At 47.2% G+C, this 20,764-nt stretch overlaps 1 protein-coding gene across 1 annotated transcript in view; it reads left to right on the forward strand.

Annotated features, from left to right (window-relative positions):
* LOC119341946 (monothiol glutaredoxin-S10-like) overlaps positions 1 to 20,764 on the forward strand; it is a 23,525-nt gene that overhangs the window by 1,401 nt on the left and 1,360 nt on the right. Inside the window, exons 3-4 of the mRNA XM_037613793.1 lie at positions 12,439 to 12,513; positions 12,777 to 12,803. Of these exons, the coding sequence (XP_037469690.1) occupies positions 12,439 to 12,513; positions 12,777 to 12,803 (102 nt within the window). The remainder of the gene's footprint in view (positions 1 to 12,438; positions 12,514 to 12,776; positions 12,804 to 20,764) is intronic.

A 20,764-nucleotide genomic window follows, 5' to 3' on the forward strand; every position in this document is an offset into this window, starting at 1 on the left:
AACCCAAACAAACAGACAATTGCTCCTAGTTCCGCTAGATCATAGACTTCAGAGTTCACTGCCCTCATCAGTTGCATTGAATCAGTTTCAAACATTACTCTGTCGTGCCCCATCGACATTTTAATAGCATACAACAATGCCAAGGTTTCCGTTACCCGCACCTGCAGCCATCGCCTTACATTGGTCATTTCTGATAATGAGTCCCCAGCCGCCAGAGTTGGAGTCCCTGTGGAAAGCGGCATCAGTGTTAATCTTGAGAATCCCAGCCGGTGGCCGAGACAATTTGTGGTTTAGCTGCTGCTTTTGCCCTTTAGCAGTCTTTTTGCTCTCCGTTACATTCATAAGATGGTAATTAACAGAAGAGCAAATGTGCTCAAGCAAGATGGGGCCTTCGCCCGAGTTTGCCTTATGGCGTTCACACCACCAGCGCCGAAGGAGCGAGCAAGATTTTATTTTATCCTCCTCTGATGATGTAAGGATCTGTTCTAGGGTGCTTGTAGCATTGGTACAGCCAGCTACAAGCAACCTGATATGCTCCTGTAAGATACGAGCTATGGATTCGAGATCGATCTAGGAATTTAGGTGGAATTCATAGCTGTTCCTCCCAACCTCCCTCACAGCGGATTCGAATTACAGAGTGGTGCCGGCCGAAGCCTCATCCAGTGCCAAGCCGAGGAAGAAGAACTCCCAGCTCACCTACTTATACACGCTAGCCTATTACACCCTTATCGGGCCCAGTTCGGGCTTGCAAGCCACTGGGGAAGCCTTTTCTCGTGAGTGGGCTGCGCCGCTGGCCCAGGAGTGTTGCCTTCGAATCTTCCCTCCTTCTCAGCACTGTTGGCGTTATCCATGGAAGTACTAGGGCTGCTGACACCCCCCCGCCGTTGAAGACCGGCTTGTCCCCAAGCCGGAGCTCTTGGAAACTTTTGCTTCAAGGAATCAGTATCCTCCCAGGTGGCCTCCTGGGGCGATGAATTACTCCAAGCCACAAGTACTGGAGCAACGGTACGGTCCCCTTTGCGCCTGATTCTCTGTTGCAACACTCGCACAGGAATCTGAATGAGTGAAAGATCAGAAGGAAGTGACGATTGTACCTGAGAAGGAAGCTTTATGTATTGCTTGAGCTGAGAAACATGAAAGACTGGGTGTATCTTGCTTGATTCTGGAAGTTCCAATCGATAAGCCACCTCTCCAATACGCTCTAAGATCTTATTATGGTCCATAAAACTTAAATGACAGCTTATGGTTGGCCCTGTGAACAACAGAAGACTCTACATAAGGTTGCAATTACAGAAATACCTCCTGTCCAACTGCAAACTGCCTGTCAGTTCGATGTTTATCTGCATAATTCTTCATTCGCTGTTGGGCCCTAAGGAGATGCTGTCTCACAGACTGATTGATGACTTCTCTCTCCTCTAGCCATTGCTGGACATCTGGTGGATCAATAGTATCAGATGGAGTGATTCCAAAGTATCTAGGACTGTGCCCATAAAGCACTTCAAATGGAGTTTTTCCCACTGCTGAATGCCAGTTGGTGTTGTACCAGAATTCACACAAGGAAATCCACTTTTTCCATTTCTTGGGATGAGCACTGACAAAGCATCTGGTGATTCACTCTCTCAGTCTGTCCATCAGTTTCAGGGTGATACGCCATGCTCATATTCAAGACAGCACCTGTTCTTTTGATAAGATGTTGCCAAAATACACTGGTAAAGACTGGGTCCCTGTCAGACACAATAAACTCAGGCATGCCATGCAGCTTATACACATTCTCCAAGAAGATCTCAGCAATTTTAGGAGCAGTATATGGATGTTTGATTGGAATAAAATGACCATATCTTGTGAACTTGTCAATAACAACCATCAGACAATCAAAAGCTTCAGAACTGGGCAATCCAGAGATGAAATCCATAGTGACAGTTTCCCAAGCCTTCTTTGGAACAGGCAATGGAGATAACAATCCTGGGTAGTTAATCCTTTCTGGTTTGGCCTTTTGGCAAATTAAACAAGATTGGACTCTCTGTTTGATGTAACTTTTCATCCCTTTCCACCTGAACAGGGAATGTATTCTGTTATATCTAACAGGGAACCCTGAGTGCCCCCCAATTGGGCTGTCATGGAATGCCTGGAATATTTTGTCCTGAAGCAATGTTTGTTCACGAAGGGGAGCCTTGGCGCAGTGGTAAAGCTGCTGCCTTGTGACCATGAGGTCATAGGTTCAAGTCCTGGAAACAGCCTCTTACAGAAATGTAGGGAAAGGCTGCGTACTATAGACCCAAAATGGTCGGACCCTTCTCTGGACCCTGCGCAAGCGGGAGCTACATGCACCAGGTTGCCCTTTTAAGCAATGTTTGTTCACCAATCCAGATGCAGCCTTTATGTCTAAGTAGACCATTAACCAATGTATATGGGGGTTTAGATTTAGGATCCACAGCCAGCTGCTGAATGATGTCCATGGTAGAAGCATCAGAGGCATAACCTTGAGCTATCTCCTGCAACCAACTTGGCGAAACACCAGATATTGCAAATGACTGGGCTGCTTGATGAGGCCTTCTGGAAAGGGCATCAACTGCTGTATTATCACTTCCCTTTTTGTAATGAATTTCATAGTCAAGACTCATCAACTTTGTGTAAGCCTTCTGCTACCAGGGAGTGTGTAATCTTTGATCAGCTATATGTGACAAACTTTTCTGATCGGTCTTGATTATAAACTGCTGCATTTGCAGATATGGCCTCCAAGTTTCTACAGCTAAAAGTATTGCCATGTACTCCTTTTCATATACAGACAAACCTTTGTTTCTTGGACCTAAAGCCTTGCTCACAAAGGCCAGAGGGTGCCCTTTTTGCATTAGAACTGCCCCTATTCCAGTGTCACAAGCATCTGTCTCAATCATGAAAGGTTGTGAAAAATCTGGCAGGGCTAAAACTGGAGTTGAGATCAGGGACTTCTTAAGTGTAGAGAATGTTTCTTCAGCCATTGGATTCCATACAAAAACAGTACCCTTCCTTAGCAATTCAGTAAGAGGTTTACTGATCACTCCATATGATTTGATGAATTTTCTGTAGTATCCTGTCAAACCCAAAAATCCCCTCACTTCCTTGGTATTAGTGGGAGTTGGCCAATTAGCAACAGCTGTAATTTTACTGGGATCAGTAGAGACTCCTTGAGCACTAATGACATGCCCTAGGTAGGATACTTGCTGTTTGGCAAATTCACACTTGCTTAGTTTAACCTTCCACTGTTTTTCTTCCATAATTTGCAATACAGCAGACAAGTGTTCAATATGTTCTCTGAGAGTCTTGCTGAAGATAAGAATGTCATCGAAGAAGCACACTGCATACTTCCTGAGGACAGGGGACAAATCAATATTCATGGTGCCTTGGAAAGTTCCAGGACCTCCAGTCAGACCAAAAGCAACCACCAGAAATTAAAGTGTCCATTATGAGTGGAAAATGCAGTCTTATATTCTTCTCCTGGTGCTAGTCTTATTTGATGGTATCCTCTTAAGTCAAGCTTAGAAAATCAGGCAGCTCCAGATAATTCATCCAACAATTCATCAATAACAGGCAAGGGATATTTACTTTTGAGAGTAAGAGCATTGAGGTGTCTGTAGTCTACCACCATTCTCCAAGTGCCATCCTTCTTCCTCACCATGAGAATTGGGGATGAAAAAGGGCTGCTACTTGGCCGAATAACTCCAGACTGCAGCATTTCAGCAATTTGTTTTTCCAACTCATCCTTCAAATGAGGTGGAATTCTGTAAGGTCTTTTTACCACTGGGCAAGCTCCAGGAATTAAGGGAATTCTGTGATCACAATGCCTCCTAGGTGGCAAATGTTTAGGAGCTGCAAAAACTTCTGAGTATTTCTCTATGACTTGTTTAATTTCTTCAGGCAGATGTTGGGATTCCTCTTCTGGAAGGTCTATACAAATAGACAGCACTGTGAGAGCAAAACTCTTCTGGAGCAGTTCCTTGTAATGTTACTCGTTTTCCTTGATATTGGAAGGCCATCCATTTCTGCTGCCAATCTACTTGCATAAGACTGTGTGTAGCCAACCAATCCAGACCAATTATTCCATCATGCATGCCAAGGTCTAAGAGCCTGAATCACTAGAAAACTGATGATCATCACAGCTCCACTTGCACTCTGGTATGGTTTGTTCACAGATCAAAGTGGCTCCATTAGCAATAGTGACCTTCATTGGTCTGACTTTCTTAGCATCTGGAAACAGGTATTTGTATTTGTCATTGATGAACGAATGAGTGCTCCCTGAATCGATCAGAAATATCATAGGAGTGTTCTTCACAATTACTGACAGCAGGATTGTTTTCTCTGAAGTGCTATCCTTGTTAATGGAAGCACAAAGCATGTTGGCTTGCCCTTGCTCAGCAAATTCCTCTTCTCCTGACAGGTCAGATTCTTGCAAATGGTCGATCATCTCTTGCACTACATGTAACTGTACTGAAGCCTTGCATTGATGGTCCTTCGACCACTTCTCACCACAAATATAACATAGACCCTTAGCTCTTCTGTAGTTTCTGAATGCTGTCCATTTGTCCCCTATCTGGGATTTCTGAGATTCAGCTGGTCTCCTTTCTTCATTATACTTCTGCCTTGTTGGAGGAAGTGGCAGAGGTAGTGCTGTAGCTCTCCTCGACTGTTGACTGTTGATGGGGGTCTGTCCGTCTCCTATCTCTTCCAGTAACAGTGCGAGTTCATAAGCTGAATCCAGATCCTTGGGTTTCTGAATAGCTACCTACACCTTCACTGCTAGTTTCAATCCATCCATGAATCTGGTAACATAGTGCAAGGGATCTGGAGCCGATTCATAAGCCGTCAGCTGATCATATAACTCTGAAAACCTTTCTACATAATCTTCAACACTGGAGGTCTGAGCTATGTGAAACAACCTCCTGATTAACTGCTGATGTTGGTTCCTAGCAAATCTGGAATGTAGTAAGCTGCAGAATTCCTCCCAGTTAACATTTGGTGCTCTGTGCTGTACTGATTCAAGCCAACGGGCTGCAGCACTTTCAGACTGAGCTGACGCCAACGACACCCAGAACTGAGGATGAACTGCCCATAATTGAAACTGGTCTTCACAGCGAGTTTGCCACCATCGAATCGAGGTAGTTCTACCCTGGTGTTCACATCAGAGGTTACAGTTCTGTTGGGCTCATGGGTAGAGAACGGTCTCACCGGGGTCGATCTGGAAATACCCAAACTTCTGGAAGCGGGAGGAACATACAGAGTCTGTGGTCGGCCTCTATTTTCCTTGCCTTCACCCTGTTCCTCAACTGACGCGGTCGCCGCTGCCGAGAACAGCTTCTTAGGCGTAATCACGCGGCTTGATCCCAGATCCTGTCTGTTTTCCTTGACCTTCTCGATTTCGGCTCGTACCTGGTTGATCTAGCCGGTGAGATCCTCTTGAATTGTGTCGACTTGCTTGGTGATGACCTCTTCCAAGCTGGCAGATGTTTCGTCGAGCATCTTGCGGACGGCCTGAACCAAATCATTCCTTTGCTCCCGAAGCTGCTTGTCGATGGTTCCGGCCATGTCGCCCTTGAGCAACTCGTAGATCGGACGCCCTTCCTCGGACAGATCCTCCATGACTTCCTCTCGCCTTCTCTCCTTGAATCGAGTGGGGTACTGGTGGTGGTTCTACTCCAGGACGAACAGCTCTGATGCAAATTGTAAGATACGAGCTATGCATTCGAGATCGATCTAGGAATTTAGGTGGAATTCATAGCTGTTCCTCCCAACCTCCCTCACAGCGGATTCGAATTACAGAGTGGTGCCGTCCGAAGCCTCATCCCATGCCAAGCCGAGGAAGAACTCCCAGCTCACCTACTTATACACGCTAGCCTATTACACCCTTATCGGGCCTAGTTCGGGCTTGCAAGCCACTAGGGAAGCCTTTTCTCGCGAGTGGGCCACGCCGCTGGCCCAGGAGCGTTGCTTTTGAATCTTCCCTCCTTCTTAGCACTGTTGGCGTTAACCATGGAAGTACTAGCGCTGCTGACAGCTCCAGGTTTAAACTTCTTCACTCCTCCTTGACTTTCTTACAACAACAACAACAACAACAACAAAGCCTTTAGTCCCAAACAAGTTGAGGTAGGCTAGAGGTGAAACCCCTAAGATCTCGCAACCAACTCATGGCTCTGGCACATGGATAGCAAGCTTCCACGCACCCCTGTCCATAGCTAGCTCTTTGGTGATACTCCAACGGACTCCTTCCATGTCAAATTCGGTCTACCCCGCCCTCTCTTGACATTCTCCGCACGCTTTAGCCGTCCGCTATGCACTGGAGCTTCTGGAGGCCTGCGCTGAATATGCCCAAACCATCTCAGACGATGATGTTTTACAAGCTTCTCTTCAATTGGTGCTACCTCAACTCTATCTCGTATATCATCATTCCGGACTCGATCCTTCCTCGTGTGGCCACACATCCATCTCAACATACGCATCTCCGCCACACCTAACTGTTGAACATGTCACCTTTTAGTCGGCCAACACTCAGCGCCATACAACATTGCGGGTCGAACCACCGTCCTGTAGAACTTGCCTTTTAGCTTTTGTGGCACTCTCTTGTCACAGAGAATGCCAGAAGCTTGGCGCCACTTCATCCATCCGGCTTTGATTCAATGGTTCACATCTTCACCAATACCCCCCCATCCTCCTGTAGCATTGACCCCAAATACGAAAAGGTGTCCTTCTAAGGTACCATCTTCATCCACACATGCAAGTCACCATCTTCATCCACACATTGTCCGCATCCCCTCCTTCCTCCCAAGGGCCCTCCTTAATGACCCTCTCCTTGAACGCCTGAGCTACCTCCCCCTTGAGCTTCCACCACTTCGTTCTAGCGACTTTGGCACGCTTATCCCGCTGGACACGAATCCGAAAGCGGAAGTCAGCAACCACCAACTTATGCTGGGGCACTCTCTCCAGGTATCACCTTACAGTCTAGGCACGCACGCCTATCTTCTCTTTTCGAGAGGATGAAATCAATCTGGCTAGAGTGTTGGCCACTACTAAAAGTCACCAGATGTGATTCTCTCTTTCTAAAGAGGGTGTTAGCTACAATCATGTTGTAGGCTAGAGCAAAGCTTAAGACATCTTCTCCTTCTTGATTCCTGATGCCATAGCCAAAGCCCCCATGCGCCCCTTCAAAACCTGTGTTAGATGTACCCACGTGGCCATTGAGGTCTCCTCCTATGAAGAGCTTCTCACCAATCGGTACACTCCTAACCATGTCTTCCAGGCCTTCCCAGAACTCCCTCTTGGTGTTCTCGTTGTGGCCTACTTGCGGGGCATACACGCTGATAACATCAAGAACCAAGTCCTCAACTACCAGCTTGACCAGGATAATCTAGTCCCCACGTCTCTTGACGTCTACCACTCCATACTTGAGGCTCTTGTTGATCAAGATGCCTACGCCATTTCTGTTTGCAGCCGTCCCCGTGTACCACAGCTTGAAGCCGGTATCCTCCACCTCCTTCGCCTTCTGTCCTCTCCATTTGGTTTCTTGGACGCAAAGGATATCAACACCTCTCCTCACCGCTGCATCAACTAGCTCCCGAAGCTTTCTTGTCAGAGACCCTGCGTTCCAGCTACCTGAGCGAATCCTCCTAGGCTCGGCTAGCTTCCTTACCCTTCGCACTCGTCGAGTCAAATGCGAAGACCCTTGCTCATTTTCCACTACATCCGGGCGCCGATGTAGCGCGCCAGTAAGGATGCGACGACCTGATCCTCGCTCACTTGCCACCGTATCCGGATGAAGATACGGCGCGCCACCTTGGGGGTGACGGCCCGGCCCTTGCCCATTTTCCACCACACCCGGGTTCCGATGTAGCGCGTCGCTGAGAGGGTTACGCCCCAACGAAAATCTTTTGGGTTTCATCTCCATAGGAGTGGCTGAGTTTTTACGTTGGCTCGCCAAGCCTATCACAACCCTCCTCCTTTACCCGGGCTTGGGACTAGCTATGTTGAGAAAAAAATCAATGTCCCCCCCTCTTCTACTAATCTGAAACATATAGGACAGCGAGGTTCTACCTCCATGCCTCTGCTTTGTAGCTCTGCCATACTAGTAAGCTGTTTGTAGGTAGACTCCATAAGTGAAGCACCTTTATTTGGGAGGGTGAGCGACCATAATTTTTGCTGGTCAAATTCGCCGGGTTCCTCATTTCCACTTGAGGACGATGTTAGACCTGTTCTGGATTCCCTTTCCTTTTCACCATTATTTTCAACCAACTATTCTCCAGCTACCGTGCCAATCTCCATCCAGCCTTTCTTCACAATTTCCAATCCCAGCTCTATACCCATATGGCCATATCCATCAGCTCTCTCTTTCTTGATTCTGGTTCGCTGACCGATCTCTGCTGGGCTGACTTGGTTCTCTCCTGGCGCTTGAAGGTGGTTCGCTTCCCCGTCTGTTTAAGCATAGGGTTATCGGTCACCTTCAACTCCTCCAACTTATCTCCGAGCTTCTTCTTTCCCTTCATAACTTTGTCTTTTTCCAGGTCATCAATTTTAGCCCCCGCATCTCCCTTTCTTTCTCTAGCATCACCCTTTTGAACACTCTTTGAAGTCCCACTTCCCTGCTCCTTTATAAGCTTTCAAGTCCAGTGCCATTGGAGTAGACTGGGACGAGTTGCACCATTTGTGTGCCGCTTTATCCCTAGTCACCATTTCGAAGTTGAGTTTCCTCCTGCCGACATTCATCTCTTTTTTTTGGCTGCAGTTCCTCCTGCCGCCTCCTGCACAGTTCTCCCACACACTGTCGGAAGACTTAGGGATTGGTTGCTCACTTGGGATTTATTCCTCTGACAGCTTAAACTGTCTATCTTCGTAGGCTTTATTTGGGCTCGCAAAATGCCTCGGGAGAGCTAGATCTGAAGAGTGCTCAATAACTTTAAGAAAGGAGAGATTTTGAGAGAGATTTGTGGATTTTTTGAACCGAATGTGGCGGCAAGAATCGCCGATGAAGAGCGCTAGTGAGTCGCTACCGAAGTCGCAGCATGGACCGGATGGACGGACGGACGAGATGTATACAAACTACTTCAAAGTACCGTGTGTGCATGTAACGACCAGACCTGATAAGATCTGAGTCTATGTGCTCACTGTGCTAGTCCCTGGAATCAATAGCTAGCACACACAGTACACGTAATATCAAGAATAAACCACATGTCACAAATATTACATCACAGATCCAGATTTTAATATAATACACACCTGCTCAGCTCAAGGCTACCTTACAAATAAATACAGCAGAAAAGCAAATAAGATCTTCAAGAGTCCATCAACGCCACAAACAGAAGTTGAGTATAGACATCATAAGTCGTAACCCTGCATCGCATCACTTACTCGTCGTATAAAATCCTACAACATGATAAGTTGCAGCCGCAAGGGTCAATAGATTGAATATATTGGCAAATATCACCTAAATGACACAACAGACCTATATATACATGCAAGGTACTCCCTCCATTTCTAAATATAAGCCCTTTTAGAGATTTCAATATGAACTGCATACAGATGTATATAGACCTATTTTAGGGTGTAGATTCACTCATTTTGCTCCATATGTAGTCCGTATTGGAATCTCTAAAAGGTCTTATATTTAGGAATGGAGGGAGTATAACAAAAGAAACACCGGTTTTGTTTTGCAGAAAACTATCTTCACCTACTTCGACTTACTAGTCAAGGTTTACTCAAGTACAGTTGACACATGGCAAACAAGACCGCCTCCAATTTACCCACCCATGAGAACCCTCAGGATCCTAGGTTGACATGACAAGAACTTCAGAAGTCTCAAGTGCGCTCTGATAGTGGCACATTCTCTAGGGACTCTAGACCGCTCCGCCAAGGACGCATTCACCTGATTAAGTCCCGGAACTACTCTTTCACCTCAAGTGAGCTCTGTCAATGGCGCATTCTCGCCTACAGCTATGAACATACACCCACCATTTCCATGAGTCACTCGGCACCCAAACCACGTGTACCATAACAAGGCTAAGCACGATATTACATAATACAAACAGTACACACATATGGCGACAAGGAATAATGCATAGTAAATATAGGATGCGTATCGTCAGAAGTGAATTTGCTTTTAGCAGATGAAGAATTAATATCTCGTTGATGTAGTAATGCTCTCCGGAATTTACTCGCGATTTATACTGGAAGTGATTGCAATCAAATAGACCCAAAATTCAAATAAAGAACCAAATGAACAACAAATATTATATAATATAGATATTCAAAAGGAATATGATAGATGGAACTCTTATGGTGTAGATACAAAGCACATTGATTTGGATCAATAATATAGATAATCTCCTGTTGACAAAATAGAGCAAAGAGAAATTTTGCCGGGAAAGTGGACGGCAGGCCTCTGGATTGGATCTGCAGTTGAAAAATGCCTGTTTTGAATGGATGACATGAGTGGATGCGCCTTGTGAAACGGATCATGAGAATATCTGCGATTTTGCCAGAAGTTTGCCGGAAGTGCACCATCTTTGAAATTTAGATGGCTCTGGTGTGGGTTGGCTCGAACTAGATAGATCCAACTGCCCGAAACAGAAAAGTTTCAGCATAAACATTGTGTAGGTCGTTGATTTGAAGCTACTCGTAGAAGGAATTTGACAAGGAACAAACAAGTGCAACAAATTTGATGAATTCGTGTGGAAATACCTCTGAACTAGATTACAAAACTGGAGAGATACGATTGACGAAACATGAATTTCTTTCTCTGAATGGATTCGTCTTGACGAGGAGAAACTTCTCCGTATTGAAGTCCTCCCTATTTGATGAAGTTTTTGAGGTCGATTCGTTGAATCTCCTGTCCAGGAAGCGGCTGGGTTTCGGCTGTGCTGAGAAGACAATGGAGCGGCTACAGATTGTTTAGGTGCGAGAAAAAGGGAGAGAAGTAGTACATGGTCAAATATTTATTGGTGGAGGAGAGATGGGTATGCGTGGCTTGCATGAAAGAAAACAAGGCGGTGGCACATCGTGTTCTTACAAGATTTCCTGAGAAGGAAGGAAAGCAACGAGCCTACATGAGCTCGGGATACAGTTGGGCCAGCAGCAAGCAGCCCAATAGAAAGAAAATAAAACAAAGGGAGAAGGACAGTGGGCTCAGCCCAGTTAAAGGATAAAGAGAGAGAGAGAGAGAGAGAGAGGCATGCCTGTGCTGCGCGCATAGTGTTGGACTGTTTTCTTATTACTAGATAATAGGAAATTGACTGGTTAAGTAAAATACCGAATCACTTTCAGAAATATTGCAAAACTATAATTACTAATATAGAGCACAGAAAAGATATTTCCACCTCAAATATTAAATATACCACATATAATATTTCTATAACTACATTTTGTGCTTTATCAATATTCCTTGAAAATTAATTTAGGGTTCTAGACAATTCCGAAAATATTTTCTAAGTTCAAATAAATAGCCAAAAATATTTAAAGTATTTGCAACCTATTATTTTGAAGAAGTCGTATTATCGCCTCTCATGATTGTTTGAATATTTTTAAAGACCCAATTTAAAATCCAAAAAAAAACTTTTGGGAAAATCCTTTTATTCCCTCTCATTTGAATATTCATTTAACTCCAAAAAATGCACATCCTAGTCAAAATTAACTAAAAGAAAGCAACACAAGCAAGTTTTAATTAATCCTATTAAAATAAATAATATTCCTAATTTGGAAATTTTGGGATGGTACAGTGCAATTCCACTCAAGTGTGTCAACAGTTTGGGGATTTTAGATGGATATAAGTTTGTGCCTTCCAAACTATTTGAAAGTTCTGTATGCTGTGCTCCTGCTATATTCAATCGGTATTCCTTTAACAGGTTTAGAGAATTAGCATGACACATGTCCCCAGGCTGCATTTATACACCACGTTCGGCTTCCCTACCATGTATTCCACTTTGCTCTTCTTATTTTGGTCAAAATTTTCGTTCTACTCTGAACCATAATAATTGTACTAGCAAAAGTTGCCTGAACTTCCAAAATCCATGCATCACATGGTACTCTCTTCGCCAGACTCACCTGAACTAAGAACTCTGCCAGCCGCACCATGCGTGGATTTTGGAAGTTCACGTGACATGCGCACACATATACACCACCTGTCAAATAACTACTTAAATATCTGCATGTGTATCTGAAATTAGACAAGATACGTGCCCTATTTTGTGAGGACTTGGCCCTTCCATGGTTTTGGTGGTACAAACTTAGCTGCTCATGTTAGCATATTGAAACTGGCACGAATCATCACTCATTTTGTGTCTTTGTACTTTAGGAAGTTGCAACTATGATTTTTCCCTAATCATCTAGCACCAGGAACAGTGTGTAGATTTTAGAAGGCAATGGTTTTGGATGTTAATGTGCACCTTGGTATTTTCGTGCAACTGACATTTTTTCTCCTTTCAGGTGCTCAGGGACCACAACTGCAAAAGGTGTTAGAGAGGTTGACTGGACAGTCCACCGTCCCTAATGTTTTCATTGGTATGTAAAGAAGAAGAAAATCAACCTTGTGTTTTTCTCCTTTGTTTATCACCTTAGTATTGTAAATACTTTATGGTTTCTCCTCAAATTAACAAGGAATATCTCTAGTGGATGTGTTCAATAAGCATAGATAGACATATGCACATTTGCCCTTTGCCTTGCCTGTTACAATTTGTCTTGCTGGAATTCACGTACATATATGCTGTGATTTCAGTTCAGATGTTGCGTGCAGATTTCTGACCAATTGTTTTATGTTGTTTCAGGTGGAAAGCACATTGGTGGCTGTACAGGTACTTATGCATGTGCTCTGTGTTGAATTCTGATCAGTCTTACAGTCATACTGCAAATATGTCAAGTGATATCTGTGTGCCTGTATAAATAGTTCGGATTGTATTGTGCATGCTAACTTCATGATATGTTCCAGTGCTCCTAAGACATTTTTGTGCTATGTGAAAAAAACATGGTTCCTTTTCTTCCTTGCTTCTGTGATTGATTCAGTCACAGTTGCATATTCTGCTCGCGTTCAGAGTACGACCACAGTGGAAAGATATAAAGTAGGTGATCATGAATCATGCTCTGTAACTAGTTCAAGAAGATTACATTTGATTTTATCTGCTGGCTATCTGCATTGCAAGGCGGCTCACTGGCAATTAGCACCCATCTCCCGTGAAGGCTTTATCTTGCATATTAGGTTGCATCTATTTAGCAGAAAAAAACTCTAAATACAAGGATGACATATTCTTTGACAGCTCGTTTGGCACCCTTTTCATTTCATTTGGTAGAAATGGAATGAAATGAAATCTTTGCTGGGATTTCATTTGGTGGAATGGAAATCCAATTGCAAAAAAGCATGTTTGGCTGCCACAAGGATTTCTACATTGAAATGACTCCCAATAGCATGTGTAGTTTCAATCTCACTGTACTACTCGGTAATAGCGTGTTGTACATGCTAGTAGAAAGGAGGCGCTTTCTTGGCTGGTGGTCAGGAGCCTTGCAGAGTGACATGTTTGTCAGGAGCACGTGTCAGGCCCGAGCTAATCTACCACTCGATTTAAGACAGTATGTGAAAGAAATCAAGGTAGAACTCAGATCTGAGGTGTATTATAGCTGTACGAGGAGCAGTGATGATGTAGGGTGGAACCCTAGGGGCCGATCTTTCACGATTTGGAGGGCGATTCCCGAAGAACACGAAGAACACGATGAACACAAGAGAGGGAAAACACTCAAATCAACGAGATTCGATTACACATGTGCTAGATCCAAGTACACAAAGAGAGATACACGATCAAAATCCAACAAAGGAGGATACACGGTAGCTAGTTCATCCCAATCCGTGAGGAAATAGATCTTGAATCCATGAGGGGATCTTTCCTAGACGGGGTCTTGAATCCACTTGGGGGATCTTCTCCTACGAGGCCTTGATCTCCAAAGGAGTAGGTAACAGGTGGATGAGCAAAGCTCTATCTTCAAAAGCTATCACAATGCTAACCCTAAAATGGTGGAGTATATATAGTCTAGGGGGGCAAAGGAGTACATGGGCCTCGGCCCAAATCATGCACGCAGGCACCATCTGGATGATCCGGGCTTCGGTGGTTTGGATGGTCCGGGGCAGCGTCCGGATCCGGATGATCCGGACGTGTCGTGGAGGCTTTTGGTTGTCCAGATGTCTGGGTCCCGGTCCGGACGACCGGGTCCGTCCGGATGATCCGGCTTCGTTCGGGGGCTTGCTGTTCTCATGTCGCGCTGTAGCCGGATCGTCCAGGCCGGGGTCCGGATCGTCCGATCTGGGGTCGGATCAGCCGGACGGCGGTCCGGATCGTCCGGGCAAGTCCCGACTTGGCCTTTTTCTCCTCCGTCTTCGTGATTGCTTCTCTCCTTCGATTGTAGTTGCTCCTTGGCTTCTCCATGGCTGACTCCTTGGTACCTGAGTATGCAAAGTGTTTCCGCTTGAGGTAGTAGACATGTCTCGTGTGTTTCGAAAGGGAGTCGCGAGAGGGTGATGTCACCTCGGTCTCGAGAGGTCTTGCACGTGTACGTGTCATGGGTCCACTTGGCACTTGGTGAGACGACGGTAGGTCCATGGGGATGACCTTGGGATGCTCCGCATCAAGTGGTATCTAGGGTTCTAGCCCATAGTTGGCAACTGGAAGAACTCAGAATAATCCTCACGCCAGCCACAACCCGGCTGTTAAGTACGCAGAGCTTTTTAGCTAACGATGAAAAGTAAATGAAGGGGTACAATAAACGGTAACATATCCAACGGTGGCGGCTGGACGCAGTGAAGGAGCTACCGTGGGCCGTCCGATACTCTGAATCGGTATTTGCCAGCTAGGCTACACCTAACTGAACTGTTAACTAAAGATGCAGGTTCAGAATCTGACAACGAACTCATCATCCCGCGGTCCAAGCCGCGCCATGGTGTCAGCAGGCACGTGCACGAACCCCTCCTAGTGACGAACTCGAGCACACCGCAACGGGAGGTGTGTAAGGTGACAACGTCCTGGACCTGGAAGCCAGCAGGTACTCCACCTGCACCAAGCTAATCCGGTCCAGCGCCAACTGCGGCATGACGACCCGGTTATCGTCGTCCGCACCCTCCATGCCCAACAGCGACATGGGCCGGCACCTGTAGTACTGCACGAACCGGCAACACAAAACTGCTGTTGCCCGAGGTATGCCTGCCATGCCTCCTCCCTCGCCTGGTCCTCGCTGTTCCAGTTCGACAACAAGGAGCCGCCGCCCGCGCCCTTGCCGCAGCAGGTTGGCACCACCGGCCAAGACAGCGCCTCCTTTCATTCTAAGGAAAAGGGAAAGGGTGTGTGAGAGAGAAGGGATGGGAGGAGAAGCGGAGGAGGAGAATTACCCGGGAGGCAAGGTGAATCGAGCTGTGATGCTCAGCGGCTGTGAGATGAGATCGCAAAGCAACAAGGGGGAGGGGACGGAGCAACAGGGGTTTGTGGTGGAAACAAGAGCCAGTGAAGGAGAGGGGACGTGGAAAGGAGGCTCGAATCAGGGGAAGGCTCGTCGCGGGCGCCTGGTGGCGGCGGCTGTGGTGGGCGTCGGGGGAGGGTGGGAAGGGATACGAGGGTGTCAGGATGAAGGGGGCGAGTGAAATCCAAGAGAACGACGGGTGAGGGGCTGGGATTTGGTGTTGGCAAAGCTTATGTTAGACTGTATAAAATACGTAGCCTCTGTACAAGTCTTGTAGTTTGTATTGTACACTTTCGTGTACCCCTTATATACATGAGATAGCCACACCCGTTAAGGGTGTTGAGCAGTTTTCCAAACCCTAAGTTCAACATGGTATCAACCCAGATTGGTCCTATGTCTTCCGTTGTTGCCCCAAGCCCGATCGCCGCCGTGTCGCCTCTGCCGCGGCCACTGCTTCGCCGTTCCTGTCTTCTCATCTGCTGGCCTCGGTCTACTCTGGCCCGTCATCAATGGCCAACACTTCCTTAGATCAGCCGCCGCCGCCGGTTCTGTCCGCCCCTCCTCCGTCTGGGGCGGGCTATGGCGATTCTACACATGCATCGCTGGCGTCCTATGGTGCTTTCTACGCAGCGCCCGTGGTGCCGTACACGGCTTCGCGTGCGTCTCCTCACCACGTCGCGCCCGCGGCTCCTCGGCTGATCCATGCAACGCCTGCGGGGCACTACGCGACTCCGCCCGTGATTCCGCCTGCGGCGCACTAGGCGGGTCCGCCCGTGATTTCGTCCGCGGTGCCCTACGCGGATCCGTCTGCAATTCCTCACATCGCAGCGCCCGCAGTGTCTAACACGGCGATGCCCGTGACTCCCTCCAGCGCTGCTGATGCGGCTCCCTTCAGCGCAACGCCGCCGCCGGTTCCTCCGATCGCGTCATGTCACGATGCATCTGGTGGTGCTCGGCATCAGGGCTACTACACGCCGCCCTATGCTGCTGCGCTGTCTCTGCCGGATTATGTCGCCGCTGTTGCACCGTTCTACTTCGCGCACCTCATCCCAGTGAAACTCACGACGGATAACTATATATTGTGGCGTGCGCAGGTGTTGCCGCTCCTTCGCAGCCGCTACCTGGAGGGTTATGTTGATGGCACACTACCTTGTCCTCCGCCGCATCATCCGGCGTATCATGCGTGGGTGGCTCAAGATCAAGCCATCCTCAGTCCTCTCTCACTGATGGGGTTTCATCGCTGGTCCTCTTCGCTGCCACCTCTCGAGAGGCGTGGTCTGCTCTGCACACGAGCTTCACGTCTCAGCAGCAGGCGCGTGCTCATGCCATCCGCATGGAGCTTGGGGAGACCAAGCTTCTTGACCTCAGCTTCACCAACTACTTTGGCAAGATGACGCGCCTCGCAGATACTCTGGCCTCCATTGGCCAGCCTCTTCGTCCCGAGGATTTCACCACGTTGTGATGAACGGGTTGGATGACGACTATGATAACCTTGCCGAGAACATCAATGGTCGTGACACCCCGCTCTAGTCCCGTGAGCTCTACTCACGCCTCCTCGCCGTGGAACAACGCGTGAAGTCCCGTCGTCCCAACCCGAGCTTTGCTTCTGCAAATGCCGCCATTCGCGGCAAAGGAAAGCCCTACAAGCCACCTGCTGGAGGCAAGGTGGTGCCTTCGACTCCATCGACCTCACGCCTACCCGCAGCCGGCCCCATGCCCACGACCGGGGGTGGCCGTCCGTGTGCTTGCTGCCCCTCGTGCGGGGTCCAGCTCCCTTGCCAGCTTTGTGGTCTTTCGGGGCACATCACCTCTCGTTGTCATCGCCACTTCAAACAGGACTTCCTTGGCATCGGCAACAACGGCAAAGGCAATGATAAGCCACTCATGAGCATGGACACACTCCATCATATCCTATCGACCCGACATGGTACATGGATACGAGCGCTACTCATCACCTCACGAGTGAGATGGGCAAGCTCTCCACTCAGGAGCCATATCGTAGTCATGATCAAGTTCGCACCGCCAACGGAGCAGGTATGCACATATCACATGTTGGTCAGACTTCGCTTCTTACTCATAAACCTAAACAATTACATCTTCTCAATGTCCTTCGAGTTTCTTCCGCTACACGTAGTTTGTTGTCTGTTCCTAGGCTTACTCGTGATAATAATGTTTTCATCGAGTTTCATCCGTTCCATTGTTTTGTCAAGGACCGGGACACGAGGGACGTTCTTCTTAGAGGTCGCCTGCGCCATAGACTTTATGCCCTTGATGTGCCGCCTGTTCCTTAGGCTTTCAGCGGTGTGCGTGTGTCACCTACTTACTGGCACGCGCTATATGGGCTGAAGCAGGCTCCTCGCGCGTGGCATGCTAGGCTTGGCTCCGTGCTTCGAGCTCTTGGTTTTGTTCTGTCGACTGCTGACACATCACTGTTTCTTCTTCAGCGACCTGAGGTCACGATGTATCTGTTGGTCTATGTTGATTGCATTATTCTCATCAGCTCTTCCGATGTTGCTGCTGATTGTCTCCTGTCTGCTCTGAGTGGTGAGTTTTCTGTCAAAGACTTGGGCACTCTGCACTACTTTCTTGGTTTGGAGGTTGCTCGGTCCTCTGCTGGATTGACTCTTTTGCAGCACAAGTATTCTATGGACCTGTTGCGCCGTGCTGGTATGCTGAAGTGCAAACCTGCTACTACTCCTATGTCTGCCACCGATCGTTTGTCTGTTGTTGATGGAGATCCTCTCACTTCTGATGATGCCACTGAGTACTGCAGTATTGCTGGAGGTTTGTAATACTTGACTATCACTAGACCGGACATCTCCTACGCAGTCAATCGTGTGTGTCAGTATCTTCATGCTCCTCAGACTTCCCATTGGTCATTGTGAAGCGCATTCTGCGCTATGTCTGTCTCACTGCCTCGTATGGTCTACTTCTTCAGCCTGCATCCTCATGTGAGCTTTCGGCGTTTTCAGATGCGGATTGGGCTGGGAGTCCTGACGACAGGCGATCCACAGGGGGATATGCAGTCTTTCTTGGTCCTAATTTGATCGCCTAGAATGCTCACAAACAGTTTACGACGTCTCGCTGTAGTACTGAAGCTGAGTATAACGCGGTTGCCAATACCACTACTGAGATCAAATGGGTACAATCCTTATTGAGGGAATTGGGCATATCTCAAGCTCAGCCACCTATCCTTTCGTGTGACAACATCGGTGCAACATACTTGTCATCTAATCCAGCATTTCATGCCCGAACGAAACACATCGAAGTTGATTTTCACTTTGTGAGGGAACGCGTTGTACAGAAGCTACTTCACATCAAGTTCATCTCATCTAAAGATCAACTTGCTGACATCTTCACAAAGCCTCTACCACAACCACAGTTTGTAGGTTGTAGGCGCAATCTTAACTTGCTCTGTACCTCAGGCACAGTTAAGATTGAGGGAGGGTGTTAGATTGTATAAAATACGTAGCCTCTGTACAAGTCTTGTAGTCTGTATTGTACACTTCCGTGTACCCCTTTATATATATGAGATAGCCACACCCGTTAAGGGTGTTGAGCAGTTTCCCAAACCCTAAGTTTAACAGCTTACACCCCCTGGAATCTTAGAATGAAATCCTATCCTTGATTCGCGGGCAGCCAAACGAGTAGATATTGGATTTCGCAAATGAAATCCATCGATTGCAACCCAAATGATGGGTACCAAAGAGGCTGTGAAAGGAAATGTAGAGCATTCTCTACCTTGTGCATTTAAAAACAGGCAAAAGCATGGTTGATCAAAGTCAATTACATGGTAGCCTATGTCAATGCTTTACTGAAGGTGTAGCTGCCCATACAACAACAACAACAACAACAAAGCCTTTAGTCCCAAACAAGTTGGGGTAGGCTAGAGGTGAAACCCATAAGATCTCGCGACCAACTCATGGCTCTGGCACATGGATAGCAAGCTTCCACGCACCCCTGTCCATAACTAGTTCTTTGGTGATACTCCAATCCTTCAGGTCTCTTAACGGACTCCTCCCATGTCAAATTCGGTCTACCCCGACCTCTCTTGACATTCTCCGCACGCTTTAGCCAAGCCGTTCGCCTGCGCTGAATATGCCCAAACCATCTCAGACGATGTTGGACAAGCTAATCTTCAATTGGTGCTACCCCAACTCTATCTCGTATATCATCATTCCGAACTCTATCCTTCCTCGTGTGGCCACACATCCATTTCAACATACGCATCTCCGCCACACCTAACTGTTGAACATGTCGCCTTTTAGTCAGCCAACACTCGGCACCATACAACATTGCGGGTCGAACAGCCGTCCTGTGGAAGTTGCCTTTTAGCTTTTGTGGCACACTCGTTACAAAGAATGCAAGAAGCTTGGCGCCACTTCGTCCATCCGGCTTTGATTCGATGGTTCACATCTTCATCAATACCCCCATCCTCGTGTAGCGTTGACTCCAAATATCAAAAGGTGTCCTTCTGAGATACCACCTGCGCATCAAGGCTAACCTCCTCCTCACACCTAGTAGTACTGAAACCGCACATCATGTACTCGGTTTTAGTTCTACTAAGCCTAAACCCTTTCGATTCCAAGGTTTGTCTCCATAACTCTAACTTCCCATTTACCCTCGTCCGACTATCGTCAACTAGCACCATATCTCCTTGTATATCCGTTGTGACTTCATCCATCACCAAGGCAAAAAGATAAGGGCTCTAAACTGACCCCTGATGCAGTCCTATCTTAATCGGGAAGTCATCAGTGTCGACATCACTTGTTCGAACACTTGTCACAACATTATCGTACATGTCCTTGATGAGGGTAATGTACTTTGCTGGGACTTTGTGTTTCTTCAAGGCCCATCACATGACACTCCGCGGTATCTTATCATAGGTCTTCTCCAAGTCAATGAACACCATATGCAAGTCCTTTTGCTCCCTATATCTCTCCATAAGTTGTCGTACCAAGAAAATGGCTTCCATGGTCAACCTCCAAGGCATGAAACGAAACTGATTTTTGGTCACGCTTGTCATTCTTCTTAAACAGTGCTCAATGACCCTCTCCCATAGCTTCATTGTATGGCTCATCAGCTTAATTCCACGGTAATTAGTACAACTCCGAACATCCCCCTTGTTCTTGAAGATTGGTACTAATATACTCCGTCTCCATGCTTCTGGCATCTTGTTTGCCCGAAAAATGAGGTTGAAAAGCCTTGGTTAGCCATACTATCGCTATGTCCCCGAGGCCTTTCCACACCTCGGGGATACAATCAGGGCCCATCGCCTTGCCTCCGGCAAAAACAAAGCAGTTGGGTTGGGGTGTTGGGG

Source organism: Triticum dicoccoides, chromosome 7B, assembly GCF_002162155.2.
Source record: "Triticum dicoccoides isolate Atlit2015 ecotype Zavitan chromosome 7B, WEW_v2.0, whole genome shotgun sequence".
NCBI classification, from domain to species: Eukaryota; Viridiplantae; Streptophyta; class Magnoliopsida; order Poales; family Poaceae; genus Triticum; species Triticum dicoccoides.